This window comes from Aegilops tauschii, chromosome 7, assembly GCF_002575655.3.
Source record: "Aegilops tauschii subsp. strangulata cultivar AL8/78 chromosome 7, Aet v6.0, whole genome shotgun sequence".
In the NCBI taxonomy this organism is placed as follows: domain Eukaryota; kingdom Viridiplantae; phylum Streptophyta; class Magnoliopsida; order Poales; family Poaceae; genus Aegilops; species Aegilops tauschii.
The window spans coordinates 187,395,058-187,421,260 of NC_053041.3; the positions used below are offsets into that span (position 1 = coordinate 187,395,058).

The 26,203-nt window shown below is 45.6% G+C and overlaps 1 protein-coding gene and 1 long non-coding RNA gene across 2 annotated transcripts; one reads left to right on the forward strand and one right to left on the reverse strand.

Annotated features, from left to right (window-relative positions):
- The first annotated feature begins 18,587 nt into the window (after positions 1–18,587).
- Positions 18,588–25,779, forward strand: LOC120969976 (uncharacterized). Its single transcript, XR_006666455.2, has 3 exons — positions 18,588–20,758; positions 20,818–20,894; positions 25,075–25,779. It is a non-coding gene; the product is annotated as an uncharacterized lncRNA (long non-coding RNA).
- LOC109733924 (uncharacterized) lies at positions 21,170–25,076 on the reverse strand. Its single transcript, XM_045230980.2, has 2 exons — positions 23,031–25,076; positions 21,170–22,938 (listed from the first exon to the last, which is right to left on the reverse strand). The coding sequence occupies exons 1-2, from the start codon at positions 24,101–24,103 to the stop codon at positions 21,360–21,362; spliced, it is 2,652 nt and encodes an 883-aa protein (XP_045086915.1). The 5' UTR covers positions 24,104–25,076; the 3' UTR covers positions 21,170–21,359.
- Positions 25,780–26,203: the final 424 nt, after the last annotated feature.

The following is a 26,203-nucleotide window of genomic DNA, read 5'->3' on the forward strand; positions in this document are numbered from 1 at the left end:
TGGTAAAAAATGCAGAATAGGAACAAGTTTTGGTATAAGTTTCTTGCAAACCGGAGCTTCTGTCAAGAAGGCTCGTGGTTTTGAGAGGGAACGTGTCACCTTTGTGTGCATAATTCAAATTTTAAATACAAGCACATGCTCTAGTGCATCAAAGCTGGTTAAAAAATCACATGTGTGTCCTCGGGTAAATTTCTAGGTCCCATGCCAGAAATGGGAATGAAATTCAAACATCTGGGCGTCATGGCTCGGCTGGAAACATTGAGAAACTTGGTTTTTTAATTCCTGTAAATCCAAAACACGCATGAAAATCATGAAACTTGGCTTGGTGCCATGACATGGCACCAACATGCTGTGGTAATTTTGCTGTCCGATTTGCAAAGGCACACACATTAACAATCAACAAAGTCATTTTGGAACAAGTGCTGTCACGTTACAATCGGAAACACAAGTATTATTGAAACCGTGGGCGTTCTATTTACCATTTACGTGCCGCCACGCTTCCCCTTTTTTTATTAGCTAGGAGGCGCCGTGCAGGGTAGCTATTTGAGTACGGGAGGCGTGCGATCAGACCCCTGCACGTGCTTATCGGGGGGAGAGCCCTTTGACCTCCATCTGCCATCCACCTCTGTCCCAAGGTAACATTAATGGCGCCCGAGCCTCTGTTTAATGGCATGGCAATGTCTCACTCGATTAAGATTTAAGAGAGAAAAAAAGAAAATCTGAAAAGAAAATTTTGCACGGATCTTGATGTAAGATCCGACGGACCTATATGGCATCTACTGCAACTTATAGCAAGACTGATGAATATATATAAGGACGACGAGAGTGGATAATAATTGTCTTACATAACTAGGAAGATAATTAAAAAAGCCACATGCGGCTACGCCCGAAATACACAAGGGCAAAAGAAGAAGGAAGACGCATACAACGATCTAGCTCGCTGATCTCTACTTTCTTTATGCGCTGCAGGTCGCGGACACTAGTTCTCGGGCGGGCGATGATCTCTTTCATCAGTTTCATGTCCTTAATACGCTGCTTGGCAGCATCCATGGATTCCTCCACTAGCCTGTTGCGCTCGATGCGGAGCATGGCATTCTTGTCCATAAGTTTCTTGATGATGACGCCCGTCCTCTGCAACACGGCAGCGGTCTCCTCCTCCTGCTTCGCCCTTCCGGCGATCTTCGCCCTCAGCAGGTCGCGCTTGCCCTGGAGCTTCGCATTGCCCTCCCCGAGTTGCCGGATGACGCCGGTAGCCTTGTCCTGCATCCTCGCCCAGCCGGAGATCTGATCCATCTGGCTATGGACTATCGCATGCATGCGCCTGTAAGAGTCCTCGCCTGCCTGCGAGAAATTTTCCCAGGCCGCCGCGGTGCGGCGAGACCTCCCTGCTGCTTCAGCGGCGTGGCGGGACATCTCTGCTGCTTCCACGGCGTGGTCGGACCAGTCTGCTACATCGACGGCGCGGCGGGACCTCTGTGCTGCTACTACTGCGCGGCTGGACATGTCGGCTGCTTTCGCGGCGAGGCGGGACATCTCTCGTGCTTCCTCTTCCATGCTCACCTCTCCCCGGTGGAAATCTCTCGACCCAGAACTCACGCTGGCTATGGCTTGGTTGTTTCTTGTGGATGAGGAGTTGAGGAGGAATGTGCAGTCATCTTAGCATAGTAGTATTTATAACCGAGTACTACTAATACGCTCCTAAGTGGGAAACCGTTTAGGTTGTGATCGGTGTGAACAGGTTTGCAATTAAATATAGCGTGGTAGTAGTAGTAATTTGGAATGTGACGAGACGCGCTCAAGATTTATTGACGGTTCTAGTTTCGAAGTGCGGCACTATTCCCGGATGGCGTAACGTCGGCACGTTTTCTCGGCCGTGGTGTAGCATATGCCATGGTACTACTAGTTCTTTTTCTACTGCTGTGTACGTGCAAAAACTGGCACCGTCGGATACATATCTTACGCTTGGCGTTCGACAGGAATAGCCTTGTGGCGAGCTATAGACTAGTTTTGCTCCATGGCACAATCCATCGATACTACTACTGTACAAATGTATACATTTTTAAAAGGCTAGAGGGCGGGGCAGTCTAGCTTGGTCCTTTTCACGAGAGGCGAGAGCCTTTGTGATTTGACGGCTCATTACTGCTGGAAGGCGGGGCCTTTTGATTTGACTGCTCATATAAATGTGCCGACGACCTGAGGAGGAGCAAAGAACCGTGCTGTATACTCAAGTTTTCCACTGGAGTACGACGGAGGAGCATGAAACACGACAGCCCAGTGCCATATCCTCTACTCTCTACTCTTATTATATATTACTAGCAAGAGGCATTGTTCTATTGGCGATAAAGAATGATCTAATTTGCTAGTCATCTCATTTTTAGCATTGTTCGATTCATGCCTCGCAGAGAAGGTGACACGTGCAGCGAAACACCCGAAGCAAAATAAGAAACACAGGAGCAAAAGAAGAAGGAGGATTATCACCCCAAAAAAAGAAGGAAGACGCACACACAAGTCTGGGGCGCTGCTCTCACTACATGAAGGGTTGCTGGCCGCGGAGTCGTAACTGCTTCTTCATCGCCTCCACAACCTCCATCTACTTGCGCGTCTCCTCCGCCATCTTCATCATTGTGTCCATGACGTGGGATTTCTCGACGCGAGCCTTCATCATCTGTTCCACGGAGGCATTACGTACCTTGACAGCAGCCGGGTGCTCGACGCGGAACTTTGCCAACTCCTCCTTCGGTTCCATGACGAGGGCCTGCAACATCTTCATCGAGGAACTACTATTCTCATGCAGCTTCTTCCAGCCGGCGTTCTCCTCCTTCAGCAGGTCGAGCTCGTGGCAGAGCTTTGCGTTGTCCTCCTGAAGTTGCAGGATTTCGCCGGTCGCCTTCTTCTCCGAGGCAATGCTATTCTTCAGCAGCATCACCAAGCCGGCGGTCAACTCCCCCTGCTCATTGAGCTCAGCGGGCATGTCGTCGAGGCTCTCCTTCAGCAGCTCCACCAAGCCGTGGATGAACTCCTTCTGCTTATTGAGGTGCTTATTGAGCTGATCGGGCATGCCGTCGAGGGATAACGACTCCAGCGCCGCCAGCTCGGCATGTTCGCCTCCGCGTCTAGGGCGCTCCTGGGAGCCATCGCCTGCCCGTGAGAGATCTTTCGAGGTCTCTGCGTGGCGGCGAGCCCTCTCTTTTTTTCCGCAGCCTTGGTTGCCGCTCCCTTGTTACGAGTAGTTCTCGACCTAGAGCTCTGCACACCGGCCATGGCAAGGACTGTCGAAGAAGCAGGACTTATGAGGAGGAAGGTAGAGTAATTTTCGGTTAGGTAGTTCCCCTTTTTATAGCCTAAGTACTAGCACTAGTACTAAAACCTGCATAGTGGGAACACGTTCAGGTTTGGTACGTACTGGTAGGTGTGATCAGGCTTGCACTTAATTGTAGCACTAGTACTTTCGAATGTGATGGGAACAAGGTAAAGATTAATTGATGGTTTTTGGTTTCGAGGCCCGAAACGGCTCCCGATGAGTTTAGTGTAACATAAATTTCAAGTAGACTGCACTGCTCAGATGCGTAAATCTTATGTTACTGTCAAAAATTGGCACAAAATACGAAGGAGACCAATGGAAGTACTACTAGCAACCCATGATTTAACTACTCGCATGCGCGCAGTGGAGTAGTAACGTCTTTCTTCCGCCCTTGCGTCCACTCAATTTGCATGCGCTGTATTAATTGACCATCAATGAAGTGAAGGACTTTACACGCGTCAAATTATCACATGGGGTGGATCTTCGTACAAAATTGCGTCCACCCATGTACCCGCGTGTGCGTGCGAGGGAATGAGTGCGTGCGTGGCATGCGTGCACATCTTCGCTTCGTGCATGTACCGCCAGTGCGGCTCAGGGAGGACGAGTACATTCTTCTGGAACCAGCAGCACGTCACTGTGATCAATCCCCACAAGGATGTCGCGACAATGCCTCCACATGTGCCACGTGCCCACGTGGCTTCATGAACTATAAGAGAGACACTGTGTAGCGTGCCATTGTGTTTTGCACATACTCGAAGTACTAGTAAGGTACACGCGCATTGCACGCGTCAGATTTTGGAACCAAATTACGAATAAATACCACACTGTAGCATGTAAGCTCTGAGTCATATATGCCTGATGTAGACCTTTGTTTAATTCTTATAGTTCATTTCATTCAAAATCAATTAGTTTTTATTTAAAAAAAACCTAGGGCCTCTTTGATTCTTAGGATTTCCAAAACGCGGGAATAGGAAGAACATGGGATTAGAGTGGAATGTCGTCTTGAATCCTACAGGATGGTACGAGTGTTTGATTGTGCATAGAAAAAACACAGAATTCTTTCAAAGAGGTTTGAGTGGATGGGATGTTTCCTATGAAATCTAGTGCAAATGAATCGTATGGAAAAATTCCTATGGTTTACAATCCTACGAATCAAACAACCAAGATAGGAAAAATTCCTAAGGATTAGAATCCTCCAAAATTCCTTCGAGAATCCTTTGAATCAAAGAAGCCCTTAATCTATTTTATGATTCATGGAATTGTGCGTTGTAAAGCATAAAGTACAAACAAAGAATGGCAATTCAACTAGAAAAAAAGTTTGGGCAGTTACGATACGGAAGATTCTAGAACAAAGGAGAACCACTTTTGTTTTGAGATTTGTGCATTATGCTTAAGTTCAACCATGGAGTCTGCTAGATTGTACATGTGGCAAAATCGGGTGGGGGGCTAGAAGATGGTGCGAGGGGCCGAGTGGAGGGAGACTGTGAAGGAGTGCACAACTACGAGATCGATATTTAGAGAGAGGGGGCGAGAACGTGCGCTGTTGCGCGCAGTGGCGGAGCCATGAAAAATGTCCCATGAGCTAGGGGGCCAAGTATTGCTAATCCTTTACGAGGAGGGCCAATTCATCAACTTAAACCATTTTTACCAGCAATTGTCTAATGATCACATTCATATTAGCCTCGATATATAGTGATGTTAGGGGGGCAGGGCCCTTGCTGCCCCTGTCTTGGCCATTGTGCGCGCGTCTGAGAGATGAAGCAGAAGGCATGGATGATGAGAGGGGGGCGTTGGATATATAATTAATGTGGGTGTATTAGCTATATATGTAATCCTATATAGAGAGGTATAGATTGATCGATGTGGACGTGGGAAAGAGGGTGAGACCTCACTAGATATATAGATTGATCGGTTTATGTGGAAAACTATGAAAGACCTAGCTATATACACACACACATAGAGGAACATCGATCATTGCGCATGCATGTTAGAAATAAAGAATGCCCGATATGATGGAGAGGGGGATGTGTGTGTGTGTGTGCCTTCATGGGAGACCGACCTGAAGAAAAAGATTGCATGTGTGCGATGGATAATGCCGACTGGTAGTGTGTGTGCATGCATGCACGAGAGAAAGTTAGTGGTACAATTATAAAGAGAAGACCAATGTGTGCGTGTAAAAGACTAGGTGAGGTCATAATCAATGTAAAGTTGAATTCAAATATTTGAATAGGAGATCATGATGTTTGAAACCCATGCATGCATGAATATAACGGAGATCTGTACGGTGTGGTTTGGAAACGAGCATGTTGCAATGTATACACATTGAACAAGGTCAGATTGGTTTGAATTTGAGATATCAATGGCAGACATCGTTTGGCCACATTGCATCCGTGCATGGACAAACTATTCTAACTGGAGATGATGGGTGGCTTTCGCATCACATATATATATATATCTATACCCCTATATATTTTATATTTTATATTTTTTTTATATAGTGTGCGGATAACTTTAACTTTGAAAGATGGTCGCTCGATGAGGCCAATCCGATGGTGCAGAGCTGGCAAATTTGAGCACTACTGGCCGTTGGATATCATCTAGATTCCACCAGATTTTGCCACATGTACAATCTAGAAGTCTCTATGGTTGAACTTAAGCATAATGCACAAACCTCAAAACACAAGCACTTCTTCTCTGTTCTAGAATCTTCCGTATCAGAATTGCCCAAATGTTTTTCTACATGATTTGTTTTTACTTTATGCCTTACAACACACAATTCCATGAATCTTGAAATAGATTAGCTTTCTTATAAAAACTAGATGATTTTGAATGAAATGAACTATAAGAATTAAACGAACATCTACATCATGCATATATGACTCAAAGCTTACATGCTATAATGTGGTATTTATTCATAATTTGGTTGCCAAATCTCATGCGTGCAATACACGTGTACCTTACTATTCTAAATGGTGTCTATGTGTGTGTTGTGCGTGTTAAACACATTGTACGTAGTATATCATACTAGTCTAAATTGTCTTTTTTTCTTTTGGGTACACGTTAAGCTTGTTCTTTCAAAATTTCAAGTTGCGCCTTGTTATGCCGAAATTTCAAGCTAGCGTCTCTGTCTATCGTGCTGCGAAACTCCCGCCTCTTCAACCCGCGCCTTGTTAGCCCGAAATATTTAAGATATATCTTTGTCTCGTTGTGCTCCGACAACTCCCTCCATCTCAACCCGCGCCTTGCTATTCCAAAATTACAACGCGCGCAAAAACTCCCACCTCCTGTGAAATCTCGACACGCGAAATGCCCGTGATACCCCTGAACCGAAAGAACCGCCTCAAATCGGTGGGGGTACTTTCGTAACTTACCCCACATTTCGGACAAGTGCGTCCCTAAGCCATGGTTCCCCACTCCCATCCCATCCGCCCACCCATTCGTACACCGAGGCCGGGAAAACCTGCGAAGCCCCACACCCTCCTCCGTCCGCCACCCAGCCGGAGCCTCTTCCCCGACGACGTCGTCCACAGCAACACCTCGACGTCCCTCATCCACCATACCGGATGAGGATCCGTCGTCGATCTGGTCGTCCCGGAGGTTCAGCCACCCTGTCCTCCACCTCCAAGGAGCTGCCCCGACGTTCCCATCGTCTTTCGCGCCACCTCCATTCCCACACCGCCGTCTTCACCTACACCACCGGAAGAGCATCAGCATCACCGTTTCCTCGGATGAAGCTGCGGCCTAATCGGCGCCACCAAAGAGGTTGTACACTAATCGCCGCATTTTCTTCTTGATTCGATCTCACGGTGCTGCCGGCGCTCGGTCCCGAGCCGACATGGCGCGGCTCCATCCACCGCGGCGTCGCCGGCCACTTCCTCCATGGCGTCGCTCCCTTGGCAGCGACGTCCACATCAGTAGGAGCTGCTGCTCTGCTCTTGCTCTTGCTCTTGCTCGCGCTGCTGCTCTCGCTCTTGCTCTTGCTTGCGATGCTGCTCCGATTTAGCTACACTTCAGTCGACTGAATCGACTTTTGGGTCAGTCGATTTTCAGGGGGTGGGGGGCTCGCCGGAGTTAAGGAAGAACCAGCCGCAGCGGGGAGGGGGGCTCGCCGGAGAAGTACCCCACTATCTATCTTAGGGTTCAGGGTGGGGGCGGTGGTGGGGCGGTGGCGTGGGGATCGCAGGAGAAAAAGCTCGGCACGGGGGGGCTAGAGGGATGGCCGGTGCGGCGGCGGACCAGCGGTGGGGAGTGTTTTCGGGGCGGGCGGGGCGGCTGTTTGGCCGGTGGTGGCTGGAGGCTCAGGGGGGTGGAGGTTGAAGATGAACTGCAGGCCCTTGATTTCGTATCCAACGGCTGCAAGATCGACTGACCAGAGATGAAAAAGTCAGTCGACTGACGTGTAGCCTCACCTCTAGTGCATTCAGTTTCGACAGTAAAATTCAGTTTCGACAGCAAAATTCAGTTTCGACAGTTAAGTTCAGTTTCGACAGTTAAATTCAGTTTTGACAGTTAAGTTCAGAGATGAGCGGCTGATGTATACATCTAGCACTTTGTGGTTATGTATTTTACGTCATCTATTGGAGATGCTATTAGAATTCCACTCAGGTTAACGTTGTCTCTCTTGTCCTGCTTCAGCCTCGGCGTCGTACAACTCACCGGAGCTGCTCCAACGACGAAACCCTCCATCACAGCGGAGTAGTACCTCGGGCTCCATCTCCAGACGCCTAAGATCTTCTTCCCCTCCTCCGACAGCCAAGTCAGCCGGAGCATCCTCTCCGGCCAACCCAATCACGCTGAGATCGACATGGCTTCGCCAAAGAGGTTGTACACTTGTTGCATATCTTTTTTACTCTACATGTTATATATATTGTCCACTGAGCACACGGAGTAACGGGAAATACGATTATTTTATCCTACTATATGAAAAGCAGTGAGGTACCAGGCAACTTAGCTATCTGTGATGGACTCTCTTGAACACCATCATTATTTATCTCTGCACGTTTGAGCTGTGCATTTGTCGATGGCCCTGGGAGTTGAGCTAGTAGGGCAGTGGCCTGGGTCCAAAGTAATAGAAGTAGCACAAAACATTTTTTTAGTGTAGGCTTTTCCTTGCTCAAGCCCGCCTACTAGAATCGCCAGTGCTTGAAAGGAAAAGTGAATGAAAAACATAGGAATTGGAAAGTTTCGTATGTTACTACTTTTCATGAACTTGGTGCAAAGGAACGGAGCAAAGGAAAACTGTAGGATTTGTTCCTTTAGTGTCTCCTTGAAAGAAAAACCGTAGGAATTTTAATTTCCACTTGTCCTCCTTTTCAAATTCCTATTCATGAAGCACAAGACTAAGAGATAGTAGCATAATAGCATTATAACTGTACATTTTCTTGTGGTTTGACTTAATCTCACCATGCTTCTTTGCATCCTGTGATCTTCCAATTCTTGTGAACCAAACACCCGGATTGGCAGAAATCCTGTTTTTTTTAATTCTCTATTTTGCACGTGCATTCCTATCATATTCCTGTCTATTTCCTATCCCTGCATTGTTAGAATCCTCAAATTCAAACAAGCCCTTACACAATTACTTCTATTACAGATATGTGTCAAAGAAAACCTTGTGTGGTTTGCCCTGCTCCTGCGGTGCTGTGTTCCACCCCAGCTCAGCTGCTCCAACGACGGAAAGGTTCACCACAGCAGGGATCCGCTCTCTAGACTGTCTTTCGCCGCCTCAGATCTTCTTCCCCGCCGCCGGCAACCACGACAACTGCATTACCATCATCAACTGAGCAGATGACCTTGAGGACTACACGCAAGAGAGGTCGCACTCTTCCGTGTCTGCTTACGTTATGCATCGCTTAATATGATGACATGCTACTTTATCGTCGTGTTCACCTATTAGACTCTGAGTCAGGTCCAAACTTATGCTGAAACTTGAGTTTTTAAATGGTTGTGGGGTGCATATTGGGGCAGCAATCAGTACTATCTGTCTACTATCTAGTTAATCTCGGGTGTCTACTATGAGTTTCATGTTGGGTGCAAACAAACATTAAAGGAGCCATTATCTGTATTTTTTAACTAAAGCTATTATCTGCCTGCTATCATTGGTTTTGGGTCTATCCACAGTTTGCTACCATCACTCTGGATTTGTGCATGCACTCCTTACATAATCTCACTATGTTTTATTCCTATGCATGTCAGTTATTGTACACAATGGAACTGAACATGTAGAGCAAAAGAGACGAGCCTTGCGTGGCAATAAAATTTCATGCAGACGTCGCTCCATGGTGGGCGCAAAGGCAGCCCCCCGTCCACCCATTTCGGATCGTAATCAAGAGGAAGATAACTGTTCTGAGGGGGATTCAGAAGCAGAAGACCACTCCTATTTAGCCCATGAGGTCTTCGCTCTAACTTGGCATGCTGATGTTGGTTATATCATGCATATGGTGCCTTGCATTGCTTACTTTATACATCAAATATGTCAACTGCTTAGTTTAGACATGCTTTGTGTGAATGCCATCTATTTAGTTTATTCGTCGTTTATGTGAATTATGCAATGCCATCTTGTTTAGCCAGGCATCATATATGTGAATTTTGCAATGCCATCCTGCTTAGCCAGTCATCTTATATGTGAATTATATCAGGCCATCCTTTTTTTCGTCACGTATTACATTTGTCAACAATGTTAGTACATTCAACTACTCTTCGTGTGCGTCAGCCATTTGACACGGTGATGGAAAATTCTGGAGTGAAAACAAGGTCTTCAGAGCAGACTATGCTATCTGACGAAGCGCATATCTCGCTGGTTACGGATAGCTCCTCAGAGGAGGATTCAGAGATAGATGACCAGTCCTATTCCCCCCCCCCCCCCGAGGTGTATGCTCTAATTAACTTGGCAGGGTTATGTTGCTCATATCGTGCGTATGGTGTCTTGCATTGCGATGTCATTTGATTAGTTTAGACATGCTTTGTGTGAATGCCACCTGTTTAGTGTCTAATTACCATATATGTGAATTATGCATTGCCATCTTGTTGCAAGACATTATATATGTGAATTATGCAATGCTATCTTGTTGCAAAGGCATTATATATGTGAATTATGCAATGCCATGCTGTTGAGCCAATCATCATGTATGTGAATTATATCATGCTATCATTTTTTTGTATTACGTGTTCCATTTGTCGACAACGTTTGTATATTCAACTACTCTTCCTCTGCATCAGCCATTTGAAGTGGTGATGGAAGTATCTGGAGTGAAAACAAGGTATTCAGAGCAGACAATGCTACCTGCTGAAGCAGACATCTTGTTGGATACAGAGAGCTCCTCGGAGGAGGATTCAGAGACTGATGACCAGTCCTATTTCCCCCCTGAGGTCTATACTCAAACTTGGCAGGGTTATATTACCCATGTCATGCATGTTGTCTTGCATTGCTTAGTTTTTACATCATATATGGATTGCCATCTGCTTACTTGCTTACTATATAAATCATAAATTTGAATTATATCATGCCATCATGTTTACATACACAACATCTATCTGAATTATGGCATGGCAACCCATTTAATAAAGACATCATATAGTTATATCATCTCATCCTGTTTAGTGTTTACAGTCATCATATTTTGAATTATGTCATTCTATCCGGGAATTATATCATGCTATCATGTTTCCATAGGCGGCATGTATGTGAATTATGGCATGCCAACCTATTTAATAAACACATTATATAGTTATATCATGTCATCCTGTTTACATAGTCATCATATTTTGAACTATGTCTTTCCATCTTTTTTAGCCATCATAATGTGAAATTGTATCATGCTATCCTGTTTAGTTAGCCATCATATATGTGAAAATGTGTCATGCTATCCTGTTTGGTTAGACAACATAAATGTGAATTATTTCATACCCTCTTTTATTCCCCACTATCCATTGCACCTGTCTATCATACAATGTCTGTACATTCAATTACTTTTCTTGTTTATCAGCCATTTGAATTGGAGAGGGTGATGGCAGTATCTAAGGGATTAACAACACGGTCTTCAGAAAAGATAGTGCTACCAGTTGATGCAGATAGAACCACGGTTGTACTTGCCCAAGAACCAGCCCCACCACACATAACCCAGACTCTCGCAGATTGTACCCCTACCCAGTTGGACAGAGAACCAGGTACACCCCTTCTAACCCCAACCCTAGCACATAGTAACCCAGTTCCAGTTGACACAGCACCGTCTCCACCACAGAGCACCCAAACACGAGCAGTTAGTAAGGGAACTGCAGTGCCCAAAGCATGAGGACCACCACTCTGAATCCCAACTCAATGCTAAAGGAGAAGAAGAATTGTTCTCAGGTCAGGTTCTGTAGCTATGGTTCATACTCCTTTGCTCTTGCATCACTGTATTTACTCAGACCAACTATTTTCAAATTTGAAGGATGGAATTGAAACTCCAATGGCGCAACAGGTATGTTTTAAACTTGTTTCTTTAACTGGTTTGCTGTTGTAACTTGCTCTATATTGATTTCAGTTTCAATTGAATAAACAGTTATGTTCTCATGTCATGCACATTACAAGTGTCTCTATAGTTTCCCACACTTATATTCTGTCTATTCTGCTTTGTCTTGAACAAATATTATTTGAACTGTGTCTCTATCTTGATTTGGCAACAAAAACTAGAATGATATAGACCATAAAGTGACCATGGTACATAGATATATGTTTGTTTCATGCTGTTATCCTGTACACTTTACTACTGAACTGATTTACCAAAATGAGTTTCATATACAACATGGTAAACCTGTGATGTGTCTGCTTGTTTCTCTTTTAGAATGCGGACAAAATATTGGAGAACAGTACCCCGTTATGCAATGGTGAAGGAAGTAATGCAGATAAGGTTCAAGATAGTGAGACATCCCTGTTGGTCTCCAAGAAAGCTGATAAAAACTACCTTGACGACAGTGAGAGAACCCAGAAGTCCTGTCTTGATGTAGTGTTCGAGTTACTGGCCACTACCGCTGGCACAAGCTCTTCGAACTCGCTGCCTGAATCAGTTCGTCTTATTGAGTCTCAGCTTCAAGTTGAAAGACATTGATCAGATGTGTTGCGACAGGAAGCTGAAGGACTGAGGAAGTCCCTGCAGAATTCAGATGCATACTTTCTGGTGCAACAGCAAGCGCTGGAGGATTTAAGCGCCAAATAAGAGAAAGTTAATAAGCTTGCTAAGCATCTTGCCAGCATTATGGGTACCCAGGATATTGTTTCTTGAGATCTTCTGAAGTGGTTTCAGTTCTGGACATGTTTTGCTGCAGCGTTTATTTGCACTGGTCGCCAACTTTGACAACTAGTGTATATGATATGCTGCTTTGTTCCCTATATTTGCACTGGTGGCGAACTTTGATGCCCAGTGGATGTAATATGTGTAATAGCCGTGATAGCCTAGCGTAAGTTGCTTGCTTATTTATTTCCTTGTTGTCTTGTTTATTTGTTTGCTTGTAGTCAGTGTTGTTCTTTTTCCGCGGTTTGCTAGTGGCCGCAATAACCTTTTTTTTAAAACTAGGCCACAATAACCATGGGCTACATTTTCATTGTAGTGACACTGGGCCTTCTACGGGTCGTAGAAACAATGGGCCTTCTACGAGGCGTAGAAACAATGGGCCTTCTACGGGTCGTATCATCGATGGGCCTTCTACGGGTCGTATTATCAATGGGCCTTCTACGGGCCGTATCATCGATGGGCCTTCTACGGGTCGTATTATCAATGGGCCTTCTACGGGCCGTATCATCGATTGCCCAAACATGGGCCAATAACATACCGCTTTATGGCCGTAAACAGGCTAGAGTTGGAATCGTCCGTTCATGGGTCGACCATAATGGGCCATCGTTAATCGTTCGTATTTGATGACGCTATGAAAATGGCCCAACGTATTAACGGGCCACAAACGGGCGGACTGTAAGCACGGGCTGAATTTGGCCCACAAGCAGAAAATGACAGTAACGGGCCGTAAGTTACCGAATGCTGGAAATGAGCCCAAGAATAAATGGGCCCTGAGAAGGCCGAAAGATAACATGGGCTGGAAACGGCCCAACGGAATAATGGGCCGTTAATGGGTATAAAGTGATACACTGTTCATTACGGGCCAGTTTTACCACGGGCCAAGGGTTACTAAGGGCCTCAGATGGGCCAAAAGACGTCATGGGCCATACATGGGCCGGAAGTTAAAACGGGCTGAAATTATATTGGACGGCCCAGATGACGCTACTGGGCCTAATTCGGATAGGCCATAAACGGGCCCTGGGTTAGCGGGCTGTAAATGGGCTATATGTGAACAGGCCGTTAACAGGCTTGCCGTGGGCCGGCCCGCCACCTTTTGACCAAGTCAAACAGGCCGGCCTTTTCACAGGAATGGGCCTCTGTTGGGCCGTGCCACGTGTCGACGTATCATAGGCGCTTTGGGTCCAATGAGTGGATGACATCTGTCCCAACGGTGAGCCGACATGTGTTTCCTCCAGCCAATGATGATTTTACACGTGGAAAATCCCCATTGGTCGGGGTTGTTAACGTGTTATCGGATCCAAAACCGGACCCGATAGCTTAACGGTGTTCCGTTACGGTGGATGCCACGTGTCGGTCACCCTTGACGAAAGCACTTCTGTGACGCGCGATTTATCGTCATGGAAGTGGACACTTCCGTGATGATAATTTTGGTAATGTCATGGAACACTTCTACGACAGCACAGGTATGACTATCTTGATTCTGTCATAAATTTGTCATGGATGTACATGCATGACAAAAAACGCGACCTACTGTGACGAACACGTATCATCACGGAAGTGTCTTTTTTTTTGTAGTGAACCAACGCGATAAAGGGGTTTTCAATCCCTTCACGACCACTTGCAAAAGTGAGATCTGATAGAGATAATAAGATAAATATTTTTGGTATTTTTATGATATAGATTGGAAAGTAAAGATTACAAAATAAAATAGATCGGAAACTTATATGATGGAAAATAGACCCGGGGGCCATAGGTTTCACTAGTGGCTTCTCTCAAGATAGCATAATTTACGGTGGGTGAACAAATTACTGTCGAGCAATTGATAGAAAAGCGCATAGTTATGAGAATATCTAGGCATGATCATGTATATAGGCATCACGTCCGCGACAAGTAGACCGAAACGATTCTGCATCTACTACTATTACTCCACACATCGACCGCTATCCAGCATGCGTCTAGAGTATTAAGTTCATAAGAATAGAGTAACACATTAGGCAAGATGACATGATGTAGAGGGATAAACTCAAGCAATATGATATAAACCCCATCTTTTTATCCTCGATGGCAACAATACAATACGTGCCTTGCTGCCCCTGCTGTCGCTGGGAAAGGACACCGCAAGATTGAACCCAAAGCTAAGCACTTCTCCCATTGCAAGAAAGATCAATCTAGTAGGCCAAACCAAACTGATAATTCGAAGAGACTTGCAAAGATAACAAATCATACATATAATAATTCAGAGAAGAACCAAATATTGTTCATAGATAATCTCGATCATAAACCCACAATTCATCGGATCTCGACAAACACACCACAAAAAAGTATTACATCAAATAGATCTCCAAGAGAATCGAGGAGAACTTTGTATTGAGATCCAAAGAGAGAGAAGAAGCCATCTAGCTAATAACTATGGACCCGAAGGTCTGTGGTAAACTACTCACACATCATCGGAGAGGCTATGGTGTTGATGTAGAAGCCCTCCGTGATCGATTCCCCCTCCGGTGGAGCACCGGAAAAGGCCCCAAGATGGGATCTCTCGGGTACAGAAGGTTGCGACGGTGGAAATAGTGTTTCGTGGTGCTCCCGGATGTTTTCAGGGTATATGAGTATATATAGGCGAAAGAAGTAGGTCGGTGGAGCCACGAGGGGCCCATGAGGGTGGGGGCGCGCCTCCCTACCTCGTGGCCGCCTCGTTGCTTCCTTGACGTCCACTCTAAGTCTTCTGGATTGTGTTTGTTCCAAAAATAACTCCCCCGAAGGTTTCATTCCGTCTGGATTCCGTTTGATATTCCTTTTCTGCGAAACACTGAAATAGGCAAAAAAAACAACAATTTGCACTGGGCCTCCGGTTAGTAGGTTAGTCCCAAAAATAATATAAAAGTGCATAATAAAGCCCATTAAACATCCAAAACAGATAATATAATAGCATGGAACAATCAAAAATTATATATACGTTGGAGACGTATCAATGGTCTCTACCACCTCCATGTTGTCTGAGTTGATGATTAGGTGGTTACACCCCGCCCTTTGCGCCATTGTTAGGCCAAACTTGAGAGATAAATGTTCAGCCATCAAAACATCCGCACAATAGTCAATATTTCCATTTCCTCCTGCAATGAACCTACCTTTGTGGTCTCTTAAAACTGCCCCCATTGTACCCTTCAACATATCATGATCAAAAGAGGCGTCAACATTAAGTTTCACAAAACCCCTAGGAGGACAGTACCAACCCCCCTTTTTCATCATTTCCTTTGGAGATGATGCATTTACAAAGTTGGATGTGAGAGCTATGATCCCCATTGCTATCTGATTTGCATTCTGAGTTAATTCCTTATGCACTAACTTTCGTCTTTCCCACCATAGGTACCAAGCTGAAATAGCTATCATTTCACGTACATTTTGGTACCCCATAATACTCAAGTCTTGGTCTGGAAGAAGTAGAAGGTATTCCAATATTGCCTCCCGGCAAGATCAACCTCACAAGATTTATCAATAATCACATCCATCCCTAGTCTCTTCCAAACCTCCTTTGCTTTACTACAGAGGAAAAGCATGTGTTTCGTATCTTCTAAACCCCGAGAGCAAGTCGGGCAAGAGGGCGAGACCTTCATGTGTCTATTAGCGAGTGTTACCCGGCATGGGAGAGTGCCATGTAATGTACGCCATATAATTTTTTTTACTTTTGCTGGGCAGGATAACTTCCATATCTGACACCAAATAGGATTTGGTATGCTTCGCCCCATCCCATTAGAATATTTGAGTCTACTCCCATACTGATAATTCCATTCCACCGAGTAAGCAGACCTTACCGAGAACATACCATTTTTTGTGTAACTCCAGGCAATGAAATATGTCATATCATATTGCGAAAGTGGGATTGAAAGAATTCGTTGTGCGTCAATGGGCCACATAGTTTGTCTAATCAGTTCCTCGTCCCAATTGTTGGAAGCAGGGTCAATCAGGTCACTCACTTTTGATAGCAAATGGCTCCCCCTAGGGGTCACAATCTTCCTAGTGACACTGTTCAGGATCCAGGCATCTTCCCAGATATTGATGTTATGTCCATTACCCACTCGTCAAATATAGCCACGTTTCAGAGTAGTTATACATGCCATAATGCTCTGCCAGGTTAAAGAAGCTCCACACTTTGGGTTAGACTTCAGCAAATCGTCATCAGGGTAGTACTTGGCCCTCAGAATAGTGGCACACAAGGAATCAGGATTATCAATAAGACGCCATGCTTGTTTGGCGAGCAAAGCCAGGTTGAAACAGTGGATATCACGGAATCCCATTCCACCTTGGTTTTTTGGTACACACATTTTCCACCAGGCCATCCAGTGCATCCTCCTCTGGTTCTCCTTGTCACCCCACCAGAAATGCGCTATCGCGTCAATGATTCCTTTACAATTTTTTTAGGAATTTTAAAGACCGATATTGCATAGGTAAGTATGGCTTGGATCACAGCCTTGAGTAGGATCTCCTTCCCCCCGGCGGACAGTAATTTTTCCTTCCAACCATTAATTTTCTTAACAATTCGTTCAATCAGAATTTTAAAGCAGTCTGATTTGTCAGCACCCACGTTGGCTGGTAAACCCAGGTATTTATCATTCATTGCCTCTGTCATTATATTCAGCGTTGTACACATTTGTTCTCTGATCTCAACCGTTGTATTAGGACTAAAGAAAATGCTAGACTTTTCCACACTTACCAGTTGTCCCGACGCCACACAATATAAATCTAATGCTGATTTCAACGCCGCTGCACTATGCTGATTGGCTTTCATCAAGATCAATGGATCATCCGCAAAGAGAAGATTTGTGACTGGCGGGGCGTCCCTACATACTTTAACTCCTGATATGTTTTCGTTTTCCTCGGCATGTGTCAGCAATGCATTCAACCCCTCGGTGCATAGCAAGAAGAGGTATGGTGAAAGCGGATCACCCTGCCTCAACCCTCTAGTAGGCTTGAAGCTCTCACTTTCCTCTGCACCGATCCTTACTCTGTATTCGACAGTTAAGACACATTGCATAATCAAATTCACCCATTCTTGACGAAAACCTAATCTCAAGATAATCTCTTTCAAAAAAAGGCCACTCGACTCTATCGTATGCTTTGTGCATGTCAAGTTTTATGGCACACATGCCCTCTCTACCTTCTCTTCTGTTCTTAATTGTGTGAATACATTCATAGGCCACTAAAATATTATACGTTATCAGTCTTCCCAGTACGAATGCACTCTGTGTTGGGCTAATGATTTCTGATAAAAAAAACCTTCAAACGGGTAGTCACCATTTTTGCAATTGTTTTGTATACCACATTACATAAGCTGATCGATCTAATTTGTGTTACCTTTTCTGGTGTATTAATCTTAGGAATCATCACGATCGCCGTATCATTCCAACCGGTCAAGATAATATATGTATTGACTGCTTTCAGAACCTCCTCAATTAGGTCCTCCCCCAGCATAGGCCAGAACCTTTTGTAGAAAATAGCATGGAGACCATCTGGCCCTGGAGCTTTTAAGTCCCCAATATCGAATAAAGCCTTGCGAACATCTTTCGCGGTATAAGGGGCAAGTAGAGCACTGTTCATTTCATTTGACACTCTCCTACGGACAAGTGATAAAACCTCTTGATTCGGATGCTGAACTTCCGAAGTGAAAAGCTTTGAAAAATATTTAGTGATGTGATCCGTCAACTCCTTTTCTTCTACCCAGTTTCCCGATTCATCTAAGAGTTTCCTTATATTATTTCTTTTGCCTAGACGGTGGCTTTAGTCTTACTATTGTATGACTTTATAAGATTTTGTGTGAATAATTAATAAAGTGGCTGCATGCATCGTCCAGATGCAGAGGCCGGTGGTCCTCCTCCATTTCTAAAAAAAAAAAAAAGATGAATATTTTTTTACACAATCGCATATTATTGACAGATAAATCACAAGCCAAATATTTCTATCCTGTTGCATCGTAACTGTATAAGAGTGGAACGGTAGACTCTGCAGCCCTATGGGTGTCATATATGTCTCGTCCGCTTGCAGAGTCTAGTACAGTTGGAGTTGCCGCAGCAATCGCGAACCCAATCTGCCACATGCCGACATGCAGCTTGCGATCATGAGGAGTGGATTCCCGCGTTCGACCTGCTCGCTCTCATGGCGTAATTTACTGCCTGAATCAAGATCGGAGTTCCTTGCCATATCGCAGCGCCAAGTCCGCCGGTGCTGATGCACTATATTATGGGAGACAAGCGGCGGCCGGGCTGCGAGAAGCCGCAGGAGGTGACTGAAGCAGGCCGAGCTCGGCTCAAAGAGCGCACCAATGATGGTTGACGAGATGCCCCCGTCGGAATGCCCGGACGCTGCTCGACTAAATGCCCCCGTACGGATGCAGGACTGGTGCTCGACGAAATGCCTGCAAGAAACCGGCAAATCCTGTGATCTGTCTTTTTTCTCCCGCCCAGCTCGCCAGGCGCTGCAGCTGGGGCGATGCTTTCTCTGAAGTTCTCTGCAATGGACAGACGTAATTCCAGGTGTGCCTCCTGTTCTATGGCTCCCACTTTATAGTATGTTATACTATGGACCTTATGATGCCAGATTGGGTGTGTTGCCTGAACCTCATGTGTGTTCCTACATTTTACTAGTAAACACCGTGAATATGTAAACTGCACTAGGACCATATTCTATGTCGGTTTCCATTCCACCTGAGGATCTTCCACCTGTTTGGGCCGCCCACTCTTACCTAGGATAGGTAGGCACAAAGTCATGAGCCCATTACAGGAACCCGGTCCCCAGCTATAACTCAAATTTCGATGCCATTAAGTGTATCTGCAAGACTGTAATTCCAAACGTAAATCACTTGGTCAACTTCTTAGAGTTTACGTCCTTCAAAGGAACGATAGGAGGATGAAAAGGATATCAGGCTCGGAGTTTCCAAGGGCAGTACAGAAGCTGCATTATGTTTTTCAGATAAACATGTTTGATCAGTTGAGTCATGAAGGATGAAAAGGAAATCTTAGGAAGCAGAAGAATTATGTGTTCAGTACCCGCTGTTGGTCTGAGTCGCTTCAACTTCCATGACACATCCATGAAACACCACGTGGAAGAAAATTTATGCAAGAATGATACCACCCAGACTGCACACTTAGATGGTATTGTCAGCTTCTCTGCAGCTTCCGATGGCGTACTCCCCCTGGCAGGTTGAACTCTCCAACAGGCGTTACAGCGGCCACCAAAATGGCTAGCATCAGGAGGTACTTCCCAAAGTTACACTCCAATGGCTTGTCAACTGGATTCTCAGGCTCCATTTGCTTGACAGTGCAGGGAAAGAGTCTCCTTACACTGTCAAGGATGTAATTAATGTTTAGCGGTTTTATCTCTTTCCCGTTCCTATATAGTTGCCCTGCTTGGCCATTGCAGTTCTGGATATTGGCATGGCAGAATAAGTGGATCTCTGACAGACTTTGTTGAATTATGTTGATTAAAAATTGAGATCGTATCTTCTCTTCATACACCTCCTTTCAAGTTGTTTGTAACTAACAGGCATCGGACAATGAACCAAGTAATGTGCAAGGGTTTAGTGCCTAACATAGTACTCCCTCCGTCCTGAATTACTTGTCGCAGAAATGGATAAAAATGAATGTATCTAGAACTAAAATACGTCTGGATTCCGCGACAAGTAATTCTGGAATCCGGACGGAGGGATTATGTAAGATCAGAGATGGACTTGCATAGTGGTTTATATGTCAGCGTGAACTGGAGACTTGCAAGTGGTGTACTGGCCGCGTGAACAGAAAGATAGTGGGCTTGATATTTTTTTCTATGAAGACTTGACTTGGTGTCCATAAGACAGAGGACTAGTTTGTAAACATGTAATATAGAATTTGTGATATGATTCTCAAGTCAACTAAATATGTGGGCACATCTCTTACTAATATTTTTTTTTTCAAGTGCAACTTGCACCAGCTACTGGATGTTAACATTTCCCCTCTGAATATAAGGTGACTCCAAAAATTATTCCGATGCTTATGATTTAACTGCCTTGTCTAAGTTGCAGTGCAATGTTACATCATGCATTCATGCTAATGTATAATTATATGTTCAGGAGCACTTGGATGCAGGCTGGTCTATGAATTGAGATAGCACCCCTGTGGAGGTTGTCCAGATCATTTTCAACAAAATTGCCTTGTGCGACTGCAAGGTTGGTGATCGCTGAATTGCCCTTGTGATACTACATAGGTTGTAACGCTATGTTTGCAGGGTCAGGTGCCATGGGAAAGGCAACCTGGTGAGTTTTGGATTGGTTTGGTTGGAATGATGCCTAAGAAAGGCTCCAGGTGCGTGTCTAGTTACCTTTTGTCACAAATGCTGGTGAAGAATTTGCATGAACATGTTCATTCTAATTTTAAGAATTTATGGTTAACAAGAATGCAAGTCCATCGTTATTTCAAAGATACACCACTGTTATGGGTAACCCTACAGTATAGACTGGACTTGATGAAGCACCAAATATATTTGCTCCAGTTGTCTTGTGTACAGCATGTGGGCACTACAGGCGGTTTGCACTACTGATGGGAATTTTTTGATTAACTCAAAGAACATATTACAATCGCATGTGTCTTTCGTGTTGTTAGTTTAGAGTGTTCTTTTGTCCTCTTTTTCCCAAGGATAGAAATTCTGAATTTTGGATCTGAACAAGAAGATCAAATCCAAAATGTTACATAGAACCTTGTGTGAAGTAACAATTAACAACTCAACATATAGGTACATACAAAGGAGATACGCATGTGAGCAGAAGATCCCTAAACAGTGTTAGCCCCAACTTTAGTTCCCTCCAGCGCTCCTCCACCGGCTTTACATGTGCATTTGCAATTGCATTGCATGGCAGGAGATTCACCTTTCTTGTCACGGCACGATAGTACCACATGGATGGCAATGTAGAGCAGTGCGGCGATGACGAGTGCACCGATGTAACCAGATGTCTCCCACTCCCGGCTGCAGCCGGAGGCATACGCCCAAAGGAGGCCAAGCAGGGCCAGCACAATCGAAGACTGGGCCACCCGGAGCAGCTCCTTACTCTTCATGCCTAGTAGTTTCTCCTCTGGTCTGTCAAACAGTGACTTGCCCAGCAGCAGAAGGAGGATGACGACAGTCGACTCTAGGAAGGCAATGGAGTTGCTGTAGAAAAACAAACGGTACCGGTGCTTGTTGCTGTCGTGCAGGACTGAGTCGCCGGCCACGTGCCCATTGCTGCTGTCTGGCCACACTCCGCCTGGTGGAGTAAGGCCAGCCTGATAGGTGACACTCGCCACCAAGATGCCCACCAGCATCAAATACTTTCCCGTGGTGTATTCTTCTTTTTCTGGATGCTCTTCGTCTTCCTGGATCTCAGGCTCGGTATCTTCATTCTGAGACTCCGTGCTTTGGTGCTTGTCTGCCGTGTTCAACGCTATAAGCACTAAGATCACGAACAAGAAGACCACAGCAACCAACGCAACCACAATGATGGATGTGCGCACATGCCGGGAGCTTCCTGCGACGTAGGCACCCACGAGGCCAAATAAGCCCGCCAGAGCACACACATAGAGTGCATAGCAATTTATGCCGGGTGTGTAGAGGTTCGGATTCACAAGGAGGATGATCATGGCTATGGATGCCATAAAGCTCGTGGCGTTGCAGTAGAAGAACGTCGTGTAACGGCGAGGGTAGTTACTCAAGAGGACAGGATAACCTGCTCTATGACCAAACTCGTCGTCCTCACCCCAAAAGCCGCCAGGTGGGGTCAACCCAGCTTGGTAAGTGATGGTTGCGGCCAAGATGGCTAGCAGCAGCAACAGCTTGCGTTTCTTGTTCATCTCCTCCTCCGGCCTGACCTTAGGATCTAGCGTGAAGAAGACGATGTGGATCACCACGTAGACCAAGACTGCACCAGCCAGAGCGATGACGTGGAGGGAGGTGGTCACATCCCGGCAACAGCCGACTGCATACGCAGCCATGAGGCTGAGCAGGTCTAGTATCATGACAGCCTCCAGGGCATGTCGCTTGTGGACGACGCTTGATGTCACATGCTTGCTCAGGACCATGACGATGACAACTATGGAAGTCACGAGGGCGACCGAGTTGCAGTAGAAGAACACCCTGTAGCGTCTAGCATGTGTGGTTACAAGCACCGGGTCACCTCCCTTGTGCCCGTCGCGCTCGTCAGGCCAGAACCCACCTGGTGGGTTCATCCCCGCTTGGTAGGTGATGGTCGTGGCAAGAGTTGCAAGTAGCAGTACGAGAGAATGAGCCTTCTTCAGCCGGTTTTCTGTCGCACGGCCATCATCATTCCCCCAGCATGATCTTAAAGCATTGCTGATAATCGGGCAGGATCTTACAAGACTGCAGCGCAGATTAGAAATGCTTACCATGAGATAAATAAGCCAACAGAACACGCACACATAGTAATACTAGTAATTGGTTCAGCTACATACCTTTCTATTCCCTCCCAGAGGAATTTCTGGATCATGAACTGGACGATGGTGTATATGAGAACTGGGAGAACCAGACTGAATAAGTAGACGGTAGAGCGAGTCTTCCTGCAGCTCCCAATGGCGTAGGCCACGAAAAGGCCAAGCAACGCCACGTTGACGCACACGTATGGCGCATGGTGGCACCACCTCTTGAAAGAGCCCTTCTTGAGCTTGCTGGCGACGGTTGTAAGTAGCATGATGGCAGCCAGGGATGCGACGAATGCAAAAGTGTTGCAGACAAAGAAGGCCACAAACCGGCTTGAGTGGTCGTCTAGCAGGACTGGATCACCGGCACGGTGGCTGTCCTGGGTGTCCGGCCAGTAGCCACCTGGTGGGCTCATCCCCGCCGTGTAGGTGGTTGTTGCGGCAAAAATTGCGAACAACATCATAATCTGACGTGCCCGCTCATGTTTTTTATCCTCGCCACCGGCTTCAGAATTTTCCTCCAGTTTTTCTGAGCTGATATACTTGATCATATGAAACACAGCATAGATGGACACAACAGATACCAGCACGGAGGAGAAGACAGTTGTGACCATTCCACGGCTGGCCCCTGCGGCGTATGCCACCATGAGCGCGAGCATGTCCAGCGCCATGACCACCCTCAGCGCGAGGAGGATGAGCGGCTTGGGATTCTTCCTCCACCTCGTGGTTGTTGCTTTATCTATAAAGCGGGGCGAGGCGTCTTTTTCGGCATTCTCCCTCCGCTCCACGAGGAGGAGGAGGAGGATTACCACGACCGACGCCATGAATGCGGCCGCGTTGCTGTAGAAGAAGGCGTTGTACCGGGGGTGGTCCGTCACCACGAGGATCTGGTTGCCGGTGAGGTAGCCGTCCTTGCTGCTCAGCCAAAATCCTCCAGGCGGGTTGAGCCCGGCGACGTAGGTCACCGTTGCCGCGAGGATAGCCATCACCAGGAGGTACTTGCGCAGGCCATCACTCTTGCTTGGCTCAGTGGTAGGAACTGGAGGCACCATTTGCTCGTTGTCTACAGGAAATCGCACCTCAAGGCTCAACTCTCCGGTGAAAGACATGGTCTGTAGCCCCCTCAGATATATAGCGCTAGCGGTTTTATCTGACGACAGTGGAACTCGGAGGTTGAACGGTTGAGCCTGTCCTAGAAAATGCTAGCTGCGCAGCTCCTCATCAGCATGGCGACAAGGCAAAACGTAATGATACTGAGAAAAAAACTGTTTAGGCATCAGCTTCCATAATGATAATTGTGACATAAGCTTTTAAATTTGACGGGATATGCATAGTCAATAGACCGATGCTAAAACGAGCCGCTAAAACGAGCGTGAATATGACTCATGAATATTTTGGAAGACGTGACTTGGAGGTTTTATACTGTTCAACTTGCGTTAGAGATTATACTAACCCTTGTTGATGTAGCATGCATGTTCCATCTGCTCTGGATTAGCTTGACGACGACCTTGCCAACGAGTCCCCTTGAAAATGTACCCATGTTTGCCCTGTTGTTTGAGTTAAGTGACATGCTTGGTTTGGTGAACCAATACAAGTTTGAAGCATTTTTTACCTGGCCTTTGATCTGTTTCCTACTTTGCCCTGATATTTCTCAATCCAAAACATTGATTCTCTCTCCACTGGGAGATGTGCAACTGCGCTCTCGATTTCCAATCAGATTCAAGACAAGATCAAAATCTGGAAGATAGCAGGAGTTCTCGAGCGATTGATCTATTTTCCCCTCCAAGTTCCCCCTGTATAGTTTTTATGTTTTTCCTGTCCCGGCCAGTGTTTGGCTGGTAATCAAATTGTGTGTTTGGCTGGTAATTAAGGATGAATAAGAGTTGGACTAAACACAACCTTAACAGCAGGGGTTGCCAAGGCTCAGAAATATGTGAATTATGTCTTCTGTGGAGTTAATGAATCCACTGATCTTTTATTATTTGCTTGACCCTTAGATAGATACTCAGTAAGTTCTGTGGGTTGTGCATTGAGGGCTATAACAATTAACGTGCCTTCATCTCTTGTTGATCTTTGTCAGAGTTGGGCTATACTGCGAAAGAGACAAAGTTCGTACCAATTGGTGGCACCTCTGTTTTGACTGTTTGGAAAACAAGAAATAAGTCGTGTTTCCATAGTATACATCTGGCAAAGTATGTGATATGTCCTACATATATTGATGGTATCACTGATGAAATCATGTAATGCAGAAAACATTACTCATTTTGTGGCTTTGTAGGGGTACATGGTAATCGGGTCAGATGGTTATACACCTGGCACCTGCGTTTCTCTCGCTATGCCAAAGAGGGCGGCGTGGGCCCTTGTCGAAGCAGATACTTGTTTGGGTGCATGAATATTTGCCGATTTCCATAGAAGCTAAACTAATTGCTGTCAAGTTATAAAACTTGTGCAAGTCTCCAATTTCAAACGTAGATTATAGTGTTTCTTCTTGTACTACATTTTCTTTTTTAAACCCGTTGGCTGAGCTCACTGATTGGGAATCCATCACCCGATGGTTTGATGGCGATAGGAGGATTAGTCAACCAGTGGGGAACATATTTTACAGACCAAAGGCCAGGCCGAGCACAGTTGGCAATTGGGCATGTCTGCTCTGCTCTGCATAGCACATCTACCCTGGGTGAGATTAATATGTTTGTTTTTAACATTTCGCCAGCTTAAAGTGTTCGTATTCCCTTGATTAAGAAAAGATGTTGGCACAGCCGGTCAAAAAATAAAGGAAAATGTTGGCACGCACGGCCTGCCTCTTTGGTCGCTTTGAAATCTGGCTCCCGATACAACCACTTGGGTGTGAATGCTCAAGCCCTACCTTCTGCATATGCGCATGGTGGCAGTGGCAGACAGCGGCGGCTTGGAATCTCAGAGGATTTTTTGCTGATATAAAACGCAAAGCTTGCGTCTCGATGCATCGGTGGAAAGAATTATGCCTTTTTTAGCAAAAGAATTATACCTATCTTATGACTATCTAGGAGTATTAAGCCCCCCCCCCCCCCACCCCACACACACACACACAACAAATGTAGGCAAACCGAACCAGCACAAAAACCATCCTATCAACAAAATTAGAGCAGGAGGAAACCCATACATATGTCGATAGAAAGTTTTTTTTAGAGAAAAATGTCGACATGAAGTGAATACGACCCCATGCGGGG

Bases quoted from the DNA above. Each gene is read 5' to 3' on its own strand.
- LOC109733924 (XM_045230980.2), bottom strand. From the start codon at position 24,103: ATGTCTTTCACCGGAGAGTTGAGCCTTGAGGTGCGATTTCCTGTAGAC. The intron at 22,939-23,030 runs GTATGTAGCTGA...TCTGCGCTGCAG, and splicing joins CTCTGGGAGGGAATAGAAAG to TCTTGTAAGATCCTGCCCGA.